Below are 12,866 nucleotides of genomic sequence, written 5' to 3' on the forward strand. Positions count from 1 at the left end.
CTTCGAATTTAAAATCCACTAAAAACTGTATGTAACGAACAACACGACGAAATTCGCATATGTAGGATTCGTGCATTAATTTCGGGTCAATCGTGGGTACAGAATGCGAGGCAGTCTACCACCCACATCTCTCAATTCCTGCCATTGCATCGTGCAAACGGGTTATATAAAATTGCACGCGCGTACATAAAATACTTGTTTGCATGCATATGGGCCATTCCATGCCAGCTACTCAACCAAGGTATAATCCTCATCATTTCTTACATGCTATTCAAATTTTGCACATTTTTCTCCTGGTGTGGTGTTTATGTAATTTCTCCAAGCTTCAGAAACTGCTTTCATTTCAATCATTCTAATCAAAATGTACGATATTACGCATACTAGGCAACGAGAGTAATTCGAATTATTTCCAATGTTTTAGATATTTTGTTCATTCTATTTACCAACAGATTCTTTAAGATTTTACTAATTTGTATAAGGATACAGTGTTTATAGATTTAGAGATTCGATTTATAAAATATGTATATCTATCTTCCAGAGGAATCAATCAAGTCATTGAAATATGGAAAGAGAAAAAATGCATCTTATCACTCAATTTTGACATCATCAGAGCATCGAAACATCGATCGATTCTCTTACAGAAAAAGCTATGTTCATCATAACGAATCGATCAGCTGTGTTGAAAAAATGTTGGCAATCATAAAGCAGTAATGTAACTAAATCAAATTGATTTTCAAAATCAGTTCCAAAAAATAGAATGACCTCTTATAATTTCAGCTATGAAAATAGTTCCCAAAATTATCCCGTTTAATTCAAAATTAGCTCAGAATTCATTACATGTAATAAATGTTCCGTCACAACGGGTACTTTGAAAAAAATTGTCCTTCAAATGTTACGCTTGCAAAAAGTCGTAAATAAAATACTGTCCGAGACATAAGCCGGAATGCCTCATACGCGGGTACGTAGAGGCAAAGTCTGTTTCTTACCCGATGCAGCATACCTTCTTACGTCGTACACACCGCATATCACGTTCCTCGTACGTACCTACGATGTACGTAATGGTCGTCGCGACTCCTGGGAGTGGAGTGAGCGGAGGAAAATAAACCTATACGATAGCAATTTAACTGCCTGCTGCACGAGAATTCCATACGAATATTTATATACCTGTAGCTGCTTTTGTGCTCCGCGAAGAGATAGAATTATTCTTGAATTGTTGCATCCATACCGTGTTATGCTGCACGACGTGCATATAAGCGCGTATATGTTGCAATTAGTTACCCTGTAAGTGAAATTATAGGTACAAATGTTTTTGCAATTGTATAGCATTTTTTTCTTCAGAAAAATGACTATTTTGCAGATGTCGAATAATTTCAAAGCAATTAAGTTTGCAAAATATGAGTATTTTTGATTCATTGTATGCATAAGTTCACTGAATTTTCGACAATCTTCAAGTTCCAAAATCCAATCTTCCCTAGGAACTCAACGTTACCCTAACGTTAAAAACCTCAAACTTCGTTAGCTTTATCTTTAATTTAAAGCAGTGCAAGTTCGTTGATTTTAACCTACGGAAATGACGTTGAATTTCAGTACGATTGACTGATTGATTTCGATGCTGCTGCGTGATTTTCGAACCGCTTTAAACCTGGCGCAGTCCATGCGGTCTTGCGAACGATTATAATTCTGCGGTTAGCCTTCCCTTCTTTCGCCCGAGTAAGAGAGAACGTTTGTAATCTTAGACGGTTGAAGCCTGAGACTTGGGATTGCCGATGCCCGTTGCTGCTGTTGCTGCTACCGCTACCGCATAACCGCTGCATTCATACCTTGTAGGTATATTCGTCGGTGCAGTATTTCTACCTACTTACACCTGCGCGAGTTTCTTGACTCCGTGTAGGGATATATCCCCATGTGAAACTTGGAAGTCTGGTGTGGCTACCGGTAAAAGGCGAGATTCTTGGCAGGGTGACTCGTTTCGACGATGTTTTAAAACACAGGTCGCGTCATCTCGACACCATTGCATTCCCGCAGTCAATGGCATCCATCCCCCTCCCTACCCAGTAAATTTACCGGCCCTCATCACGTATGTCGTCTTCGTCAAAGGGACAAGAAAGAAACGCAAACGCGCACGAAGGCACAGGAAAAATAATATGGCGTCGGAAAAAATCGTATACAGACATCTGCATTCTTTTTTTTGAAGAATAAACAATAGTTTAAAACTACGTTACACGGCTCGCAATTGAAAATACTGTTCGACGACATCTCAAGTCGCATACTTGAACCAACGAATCGGATATTTACCAAAGCTTGGCGTTTTTTTTTTTTTTTCTTTTAACGACTTTGCTTTTGCTTTTTAACCGACATTAACTTGTATTTGGAAAGGAAAACTGTTGGTACATTTATTAAATACTAGTGCGTCTTGTTTAAACCCAGCAAATAATTGATGGAATGATAAGAATTTTTTTTTTTTTTAACGTGTTGTTAGGTGAATCTGTTGGTGGCCTCTGGATGCATATCCGCGTATACGGCGCTTAAGGAACAGCCGTTGTTCAGACACCCGCTGAACAACACGTCGAAGGCGCAGCTAGTGCCCTCCGGTTCACAGGACCCTAACGGGGGGAGTTTCCTGTACCTTGTGAAGGGGAATGACGGCTTGTTCTATTGTCACCTATTCAGGGCAAAAGATTCTGAAACGGTAAGTGCGCCTCTGGTTACATATGAAGGGCATAGGTAGGTACATACGTATATGCGTACGCTCGGCGCGTTATTCTTCTTCGTGCAGCCCTGCTTTATATTTTTTTCCACATTCTTATTCGTTGATTTTCGTCCGGATTTTTCCGTGTACGATACAACGAGACACAGCATAGGTGCGGTGTACGTTAAACGAATTATTGCACATCGCAAAAAATTTCTAGAAATCTTTGAATATAATACCTGATTAAATTTCTCTGCGTTTTACGGAGTGTGGTTGAATCATTTTTTCCGCAAAAATGTAATTAACGAAATATATATATATATATATTTAGTCTTGGTAACTCTTGTCATTTATGTATGAATGAAATTTATCACTATTATTGATAAAAAAATATTTTGAGATTGTCAAATCATATTCAGGAGTAATTTTAAGATTTAGTATACGTTACACGCGTACTTGGTTTAAGTGAAAATTGACATTTTCGAATTTCAACATCCTAATCGGTTCTATTTTTACGTATACTTATTTTTACGTTTAGCCGAGACATGCGTATAGAATATTTACTACTAATGTTTAATGTATACTTTATTGCTCAGCTATAAAAAAATTGGAGACAAACTCAAAGCATAAGTCATTAAAACAATTGAAGAAAGTATGTAATTTTACGTCCCAAAATAAAACTTTTAAAATAAATTCAGCTGTTAGGTCGTAAATTTTAATGAAAATTTCTTCTAAAAGCAGGGCTATAGTTTTTTTCAAGTAAAAGATACAAAAAAAAAAAAAAACTAATGTATATAAGTACATGTATGTAAAATTTAAACAGATTTGCTGAACAGTCCGTAGTAAAAATAAGTTTTTTAATATTATAAAACAAGCCTGTAGTATTTATTGAGCAGACATTGATGCGTGATAAATATAAGTAGTCAATATCAATTACGATATCCATCGGCGTACGTAAATCACTCGGTGAGTCACCAGAGAAAAATGTCATCCATTTCCTCAGACCCGGGATCAACGGAACGAAGAGTTCAACAAAGAGCGAATCGACTTTATTGATCAACGGTACAGAAAAAGCGACTCATATTTTTTGGATGAAATCGTAGGCTATTTAAAAAAAAACATTTTTTTTTCATAAATTTTTGTCGACACCCGCTACTCCAGTTTTAGGATTGTCGTCAAGCCTTCTCCCGCAATATCTTAGATGCCTTCGTCAAGTCTCGCTGCTTGTTCATTCGACGGTGAAAGGAAAGAGAAAAGCAAATTGACCCGCTACAATCTACAATTCATGGTCACTTGAAAGAAAAAAAAAATTAAACGCTTTTATACCGTTGCGTTGGTACCAATACGCTTGTCGATATTTAATGTCGACGTATATTACTGATTAGCTTTTTTTACCGTAGTAATTAAGGATTGAATACAACCAATCGCGAATCGTACATAATTGTTAGCGATATCGAACCGAACCAATTGAAATCAAAATCCATCTACCTGCACAGCTGAAATTTCGTCAGATTTACAAATTTATTAGATCATCGTTAAAAAATTGTAATTATATCGTGAAGTTTTAAAAAATCTGCTTATAATCAGGAAACTTATAACTGAGCAATAAAGTAGAAATAAATGTATGGTCCACAATCATATATCTTGGAATTTGGAAAGAATCGATTGATTTTGTTCTTCGTTTTAACGTCTTAAAAAAATCTGACGGATAACGAGGTAAAATGTCTATGAAAATTATTAACACAAGTTTCACTGCTTTTCTTTCTATCAAGAATTTTCGAAAAACATGAGGCTAGATCCTAAACAAAAGTTATACGTGCACGTATAAAATCACGAAAGTTGTTACCTGCCAAATGAATAAGATCGATGAATGGAGGAAAGACAGAGAATTACCTAAAATTCTAACAATAAGCAACGCGTCATAAAGATATTTCAAAACATTGAGAAGTTTTCCGTCACCTGAGCTTGGACGAAACGATATGAAATTAGCTCCATATGATTCTACATATAATTCGACGTCTGTGCGCTGAATGGACTGTGAATTCCCAGAAGTCGTGTACGCCGACTGTTTTCTTCTCCGACTATTTGCGGCCCGCGCGGTTCTCCCAGACAGTTTGGCAGCGGTTCGCGAATTCGAATTTTCGCGAGTCGAGCCAAATGAAAACGCATACATTCGCATATGTAGTTACATATGTTTATACAGCCACGTTTCGCGGCGAACGCAACAGTCTCTCACGGTAGATTTTACGTAATTCATTATTCCGGAAATGAAGGACGCGTGGGTGGGATAATTCGCAACCACTTGTCACATTTCCGACAAACTACTCGGGGAAATTTACAATAGAATTAATACAGACAGACTTATTACCTATGTTGGGACCCAATATCATCGGCTGTTAAACATCTTTTATTTTTATTACACACGCTTGGCCTCGAAACGATTGTAACAATTTAAAATTATTGCAGTATGAGAAGCGCGAGCGTCTTGAATGAAATTAAAATCTTAATAATTTACACGTATGCGATTTGATTTAAGACTTGTATTATTATGTTGCGCATGAAGTGTGCTTACAAGTTATATGTCACACACACACACACACACACACACACACACACACACACACACACACACACACACACACACACACACACACACACACACACACACACACACACACACACACACACACACACACACACACACACACACGCCTATGTACATAGTACGCGAAACTCGATTGAAGCGCTGATTTCTTAGCTTTTTACTCCACATCTTTTTGCGTCAGAAGTAACCTACGCCGCAATGAATACATACGTATATACACCTGTGTGTAATGTTGTCGATACAGCGTTATACAATCACTGAAATAAATCTGTAGTCTCTCAACACGTGGTCAGAATAAACTGTACTAGATTTGACGAAGTGGCAAATAATTCAAATTTATTTGACATCACGAAATTTTACACTTTAAATCAAATACATATGAGCCTTGAAATCTTATTTTATCGTAACTACGAAACAACAAATTGCTTTGTCGCATTTAGGAAATTTTCTTCGATTCGCAGAGATAGATTAATGACTGGCTACTGACGAGTTATTCTACAGGGAAAAAATCGGGAATTCGGTGTCACGGAAAGATATTCGTTTAAGAGTGCAAGCAACATTTATTCGAGCCGTATGAATATTTTTTAAATCCAGCGTATATTGGAAGATGTAAAATCGATAAAATATTTTATTAACACTAGTCCGCATAATAAAAGAATTCATGTTATTCGATCAACTGGAAATTTGCCAATTTAACAATTATGTTTCTTCTTACGCAAATGTTAGCCATCAATTTTACTTTATGACACAGAGTTTTTATCGTTTTTTCAAAACCCAGTTGAGACAACTATGTTCTTTGTATACACGAAAAATTTGATAATATACCAGGTGGTCAGGATTTATTAGACGTTACATTCGAATTGCAGGCATTCATAGGTTCGTATGCATCTCTGTTTGTTTTTGAAAGGTGTGTTTCCGTTGACGATTATAATTCATTCGGTGATAATAAACGCGATATAATATATACCGGGATAAAAATAAAACTCTTTATAAAAATGCAGATACTAAACGTTACATCTCGTATAATATCACGAACAATTCGCTTCGTGCTTTGCCATCAAGCTTCGTAGGTATACTCGTATTATTATATTATTATAACTCGCACGTCGCCTTGTTATAAATAATCGCCTCTTGGTTCACTCTTCATTTTGCATTCGCTTTAATTAACCAATTAATATCAGCAGATCGAAAATTACGATTGTATTCAATTTCTAAACTGATTTCACTAATATCATATACTTTAATTTATCAGATAGGCAGTTTCGTTGTTTTTTCATAGTTCCTAATTAAGAGAAAGCGAATACGCGAGACTCTTTTGAAGTTACATAAGCCCGCGTTTAATTCGTTACTAACTTGGAAGCCCGTGACATCACGTGACGTTAACCAATAATGCGGATATAATTACGTACATACCGTTATAAACCATGGCGTTTTATTAAATTGCGGGGATTTAATCGAATAAACCTTTCAGCGAGTGTAAAAGCATCGAATCGCAAAGTGTCGTCGAGAGTCTAGGAGCACTTATAGGATCAGCGAGAGTGCTGAGGGAGCATTTTAGTGCTCCGATAAAGCGTCCTTTGGGATAGAATTCGTGTAAACTCGGCGAGATTTGTTCAATCACGTCGAAAAAATTTTGAATAGAGGAAGAAAAAAAAGATAAGAAATGTTGTCTCAGATTCGTGGAGAAAATTTTTAAATCCGGTAGATCGAATGCACGTGTCACATGTGTGCAAAAGGTAGGGAAAAAGGGGCGAGGAAAATGCTTTTTTAAATACTTGCATATCGTTATCTCGTCAACCTTTCACCGCGTGTTATCTGCGTGAATTTTTCACAATAACCCGGCTGCCTATTCTTTCCCCTTTACTTTGCGTGCCCTAATACGTCTTATGAATATCAATACAAACTGTGAAAAAGAAACGCATTTGAGCGCGGAACGTGAAACTTTTCACATATGCTGTAAATAATTTCTGATGAAAATGAGTAATGTTGAACCGTATAAATCTAAGCCAACATTATTCTTGTGACTCGAGATTTTCGCCTTACCGTTTGATAAACTTTATCTTCGCTCGTTAAAATTCAATTTGTATAAAATAAAAAGAAAAAAAATATCGTCAACTATACGTTAAACATGTTCAACCTTTGTTTCTGCTTGTTTGGTACACTTGATTTTGATAACATACACACAGTGCTTAAAGCGTTGAGCTTCTAGTAGGCTGTAATTAAAATGATAGCGGTATAATGAGTCTGAAAAATCTTCGCATCGTGTCTCGTCGTGTAATAAAATTGTAAGCAATTTTATCACGAATAAGATAACATGATTTCGCGTTATACTTTCTATCTTTTTCTTTTTCTTTTTTTGCTCGCAATTTTTTTTATTCTTATTTGCCACTTGTTCAAATACATCCGATAACGTGGGAATAAAACCTTTAATATTACGAAAGGCGAGGGTGGGGACAACTTGAGATACATTTCATCTAACGTAACTTACGAATTAACTTCTTTGTAGACTTACTTTCACTTTTTCGCGTTCAGGTTTATATTTGTTCACGTATAGTCAGTTACCTACAGTATCTACATACCTGCAATAGTTAATCGGAATTATCCTCTTCCGCCCGGATATTTCACGAACGATTCAAGCCACCGTGTTAAAAAATATACCACGAATGGTGCACAATGGTGTGAATAATGCGGCTTAGCTAATCGACTCTTTCCGTCATCAAAAAGATTATACAGTCGCTTACTGACTTCCAACAGAACATTGTTTTCAGAAAATATTTTCATTTTGCGCAGAAGTAAATGTAAAAAAAATTATGTAATGCAGTTTCTCTCTGAAGCTCAATTTAAGCGAAAGATAAAATGCGCAAAAATAAATTATACATGTGTCTATATTCTCTTTGAATTTATCATCCTCGTGGTTTTTTAAATCTTTTTATAAATTATATACGAATCTTACCGACAATGATTGTTATTGACGCGGTTAATCGATAGTATATCAATATGCAGCTATATCGATTCTGCGACTGCAGCGTTGATCTCGTGAGAGACATTTCTGAGAGTGACATGTTAAAATCCGAATAATTTTGACGGAAGAAAGTCGAACACAATCGAATATATCGCCGGTTCCTCGGAATTGACATAAATGAATGATTGCAAAGTGTGATTAGCGAAAATGATAATCTTGGATAACTCGTCAAGTCCGCGAAACTCGAGCGGACGTACTTTCGAATTTTCAACCCACGTGCCGCCCATCGCTTTATTTCAACAGTATATGAAAAACAAAAAAAAAAAACGATACCGTAACCCATATTTGCATGGATAATAATGTGATCGATTTCATTTAATCATACGCCTAGTTCGAGTAAATGATATGAATTTAGATCACAGGCTTACAACTGCACCAATTCGAGATCGTATCGTGATATTTATTCATTCGTTCTATAATTATAAAGAGGCTGCGCACGCAACGCTGCAGCACATCGTACACATATTATTATACGATGTATCGTGGGGCGTTAATCGAGCGTTGAATATTATATCTATACAAAACTCTCACACTGCATTAAGATCATGCACGAAGTGTCATAATTACCGTGATGCAATCGCTGCCGATTGTGAGTTGCGGCACAATTTCAATGTGGAGAAAAATAGTGACGAATGCAGAGATGCAATTCGTACGTTGTGTCGTATACCCGCGGCCTGCAAGGCAACTCGACGACGTCTCACAGCTCGACCTTAGAGTGTGCAGAACGCGACGGCTAGAGACGGGGTTGGTATATAGGCGATGAAGATATCGGTACCTATTCTTGAAACAGGACCGAAATACTGACACGTGAAGAGCACTCCGACCACGCGTGAACCTAACGAGAGTTTGCCGCCGTTCTTATCCTCGCCTACTCGTATGCAGATACTCGTAGCCTTCTCTCCTTATTTATTGTAACCTGCGTCATTACTAGGAATATTAAAAAAAATAAATAAAAAACATAACGGTAAGAAGAGAACAGAGGTCACAGACTTCACAAATACAATCGTACCGAATGTCGGTGAATGAGACTCACGGTCTAAATTAAAGTTAATATAGAGAAATCTAGAGAAATGTTATTCACGTTCGCGATAGTGAACACGGATCAATACAAAATTTTTTACATGCAATAAAGAAATGAGAACAAATTTGAACAACAACAGCTGACTATAACCAAGGTATCCAAAATTTGAGAAAAGCTTTTTAAATTCGAACCTTCTTCAGGCTATCAACGATTTTTACCTTAAATATACACCTTCGGTCATTCCTTAGAACAGCTCTTTTGAGTCGGAAAAAATTCTGGGTCGCGTAGGATATGTTAAAAATAGAAAAAAAGCAGAACAAAAAAACGGTGAAAAGTAGACGAGTTTTGGCTCGCGGTACGGAAAATCAGTCGTTAACATTGTAATTGTAGAAACGATACTCGCAGCTCGTCTAACTTCATGTGTTACCGAAGGTGAGTATTTTAAATTATTGGAAATTTTCTTTAAAAAAGAAAGACTGGAATCAGCCGGCAGTTATCAGTTTGAAAAAATGCATCTGATCACTTAGTTTAAAAACTTTATCTATCAATCTCTGATTGCCGTGCAATACAACGATCTAACTTTGTCACCTTTATCAGCTTCACCGTCCGCGAGAAAGAAAGTACAGAATTTATTCGAAATGCAAATTTCAATAGGAGTTCAATCAACGCCTATAACGGACACAAAACGTTCTTCATGCAATGTAATATGATTACAATATCGACCGCACGTGACGTTTGAAGTACATATACACCCGTACCGAATATTTTTATACCTATTTTATCTGTTATTACGCCGTGTCCGCTGCACAATCAACTCTCCGTGTACGTAAAATTAATCATACAGTGTTTCAGTCCGCCTACATTACACGTATGCATGTGTATATTATAACATCACCGGAGAAATTGATATTTAACGAATGATTAAAATATCCCGCCTCCTAAAATGTCTCCCAACGTTTTAATAACGCTAATTTTAATTATTACGTGATACATTGTTGCCGGAAATTGCAATTATCACGACGAAGGAACGTACAGGTAACGAGCACTAAGCTGTAAAGTAAGTAAATTGTTGATATCGCGCGATTAATAAACCCCGACGATTCTACAGCGTATCCTTCGAAGCCGGGTGAAATCACGTGCGGCGTGCACGCACTTTGGTACGTTCAACATACGCGGTATATAATGTCACGTTTTTACAGCGCTGTGACTATAAATCAAGCACGTTCGTCTTCTCCGTTGAAAAGTAGAGAAGAACCGAACCCGAGGCTTCTGCACGTAGCCAGGCTCCTCGGGTGACATCAGGGTTCCCGGTTTGAGTGATTCAAGAGGTTCAAGGGTCGCCCACGTCGGGCTAAGAGTCAGGGTTGGTTTTACACGCTCGGCAACGGCGAAAAGTCGTAAAAGATTTTCAAACTATACTCCAGTTTCCAAGAATTTATATTACCCTTGATCAGTATATTTTGTAAATTATTTGCAAATTTTCTCATTTAGAGATCCAACATTTTTTACAACGGCGTTACAACTGCTTTATTTTTCATTCGTCCGATTGAACAGCTGTTGATCGTCTCGTTACCTGCATACTCAACTCGTGACCCCCATTTTTGCTTTTTTTCTTCTCATTCTTTATTTTTTATTTTCCTTACGTATTATCCCACCTCACGTGTAACAATTGTGTACAGCCTTGGTACGTTGTTTTTTTTTTTTTTTTTGTTTTCTTTTCTTTTTTATCTCTTTTAAAATACCATCGAGTAGTTGTAACATCGCTAGATTTATACGTAAGGCCATTGTTTTGCTGCTCAACGTCTCGCGAGTTTTACGCAGGTATGAGAAAAAGTAGTTGTTCAAAAGCCTCGTATAAAAGCTTATAATTCACGGGGCTTATTATTATTTCTGCTTGTATAATACGCGACTAATATCTCAGACATCATTTTTTTTCTTATTTCTTTCACGTATATTACATACACAATGTATAATTTATATAGCGATTACTTTTCATTTTTGTCTTCTTGTATCTTTTAATATTATTACATATATACACGCGTCGTTTTTCTCTCTTTCTTTACTTTGCCATTTGTAGTAAGATTATGTAATCATGGCCCACCTGCTGCGTGGAGAACTTGGAGTTGAAGGTCCTTTCTGCAGTTGTTTATTATATTTTATACATTTACTTCTTTGAGTATATTGCGATTCGCGATTTTTTCGATATTACCTGTTTATATTCGTCATTTTGATATTTTTTCTCATATGTTATTTTCATCTGGTATTAGGCACGTACCCGCCCAAGTTTCTTTCACGTAAGCATCGTCGATGCAGGATATAATATGTTTTGAGGTAAAATGTCCAGACATTCGTCTATTAGATGGTGCCTGTATAACAAACTTGTGTACATAGCCTCAAGGAAGGAAGAATTTACATCCGTATCTCTCTGTGATCAGAGCGTGCTAACCGCATATGTATACACTATACAATCTATACAATACACATTCATATTGCAGGAATGAATTAACGCAGCTGGTCGTTTCAATAATCACGGTATATCAAATGATTATCGACTGTTTCATATTAAGTATCATGCCGTATCTTATAATGAAAAAAAATTGAAATTTTCATCCTTTGTGCTATACTTTCGGCAACTGAATCTTCGAAATCACGAATTAACGTACGTATGTACACGCAATAAATTAAATCCATGAAAATATACGGTATGATGAATATTGAGAAAAACAGAGGAAAACGTAAAAGTACAAGAAAAATGAAGAAGAAATTGGCCAGGCGCAGGGTTTCCACCTCTGCCACCATGCTTGTTATTCGTAAAACACGCTTATCCAGTCACGATCCGAAGTTTAAAGCAATCAGTAGTGTCGTGGACGCGGAATCGCTCGGTCGACGTTCGTTCCACGTTAGTTCAATATTCGAAACAACGATTATAGATCGCAAATTCGTATGCTCGGTAATTGTGCATGCACCGTCGCATTTGCCAAGCCAAGCATCATGTAACAGGACGTGTTTGTATCCAATCGGGCCGAGGTTTAATCCTCGGTAACCAATCACCGCCATTGTCTCTTTATTCTTCATTATACATACTCCCACCAATCGAATTGTTCAATGTTGGTTGTATTGTTATTCTCATATTGTTGTATACGATCGCTGCGCAGAGAACAGCGAACGGATCGAGCCGCGTTCCTATTATTAAATCAGCTGTCCTCATAAACGCTCGCAGTCTCACCTAATGTCAATCGATTATCACTTTTCGTTTGCGATATGCGAAGGACAAGCGTTTTCTACGACGACGATGCGGTGCATTTAAATTTTCCTCAATGATTCCTCAAATTTCACGCTTCTCGGATGAATGCTCGTGTACAATAGTTTAATGCGCGAAGGTCGACATAGTGAAGTGTAATTCTGCAACGAATTGTCAGCAATTATTGTTCGCGTTCGTTGGGATAACTTTTATCACTTAGGAAAAGGTAAGATTCAACGTCCACTAATGATTTGCCGTCTATAGTCGACTATGCGAATCTCGCAGTGT

The 12,866-nt window shown here is 37.0% G+C and overlaps 2 protein-coding genes across 5 annotated transcripts in view; one reads left to right on the forward strand and one right to left on the reverse strand.

The window, feature by feature from the left end:
• LOC124216459 (uncharacterized) overlaps positions 1–12,866 on the reverse strand; it is a 42,745-nt gene that overhangs the window by 26,450 nt on the left and 3,429 nt on the right. The window contains exon 1 of one of the 2 annotated variants that reach the window (XM_046621004.2): positions 8,884–9,072. The exons of the other annotated variant lie outside the window; for it this stretch is intronic. The gene's annotated coding sequence lies outside the window, so the exon portion shown is untranslated. Of the gene's footprint in view, positions 1–8,883; positions 9,073–12,866 lie in introns of those variants that run through there. 2 annotated transcript variants of the gene reach the window in all.
• Positions 1–12,866, forward strand: part of plx (PTB_TBC1D1_like and TBC domain-containing protein plx) — a 40,242-nt gene that overhangs the window by 3,345 nt on the left and 24,031 nt on the right. Inside the window, exon 3 of one of the 3 annotated variants that reach the window (XM_046620987.2) lies at positions 2,480–2,689. In XM_046620987.2, coding sequence (XP_046476943.1) covers positions 2,480–2,689 — 210 coding nt within the window. Of the gene's footprint in view, positions 1–2,479; positions 2,690–12,196; positions 12,805–12,866 lie in introns of those variants that run through there. The other 2 variants (XM_046620991.2, XM_046620989.1) reach the window with 2 other exon arrangements.

Source organism: Neodiprion pinetum, chromosome 4, assembly GCF_021155775.2.
Source record: "Neodiprion pinetum isolate iyNeoPine1 chromosome 4, iyNeoPine1.2, whole genome shotgun sequence".
Taxonomy (NCBI): Eukaryota; Metazoa; Arthropoda; class Insecta; order Hymenoptera; family Diprionidae; genus Neodiprion; species Neodiprion pinetum.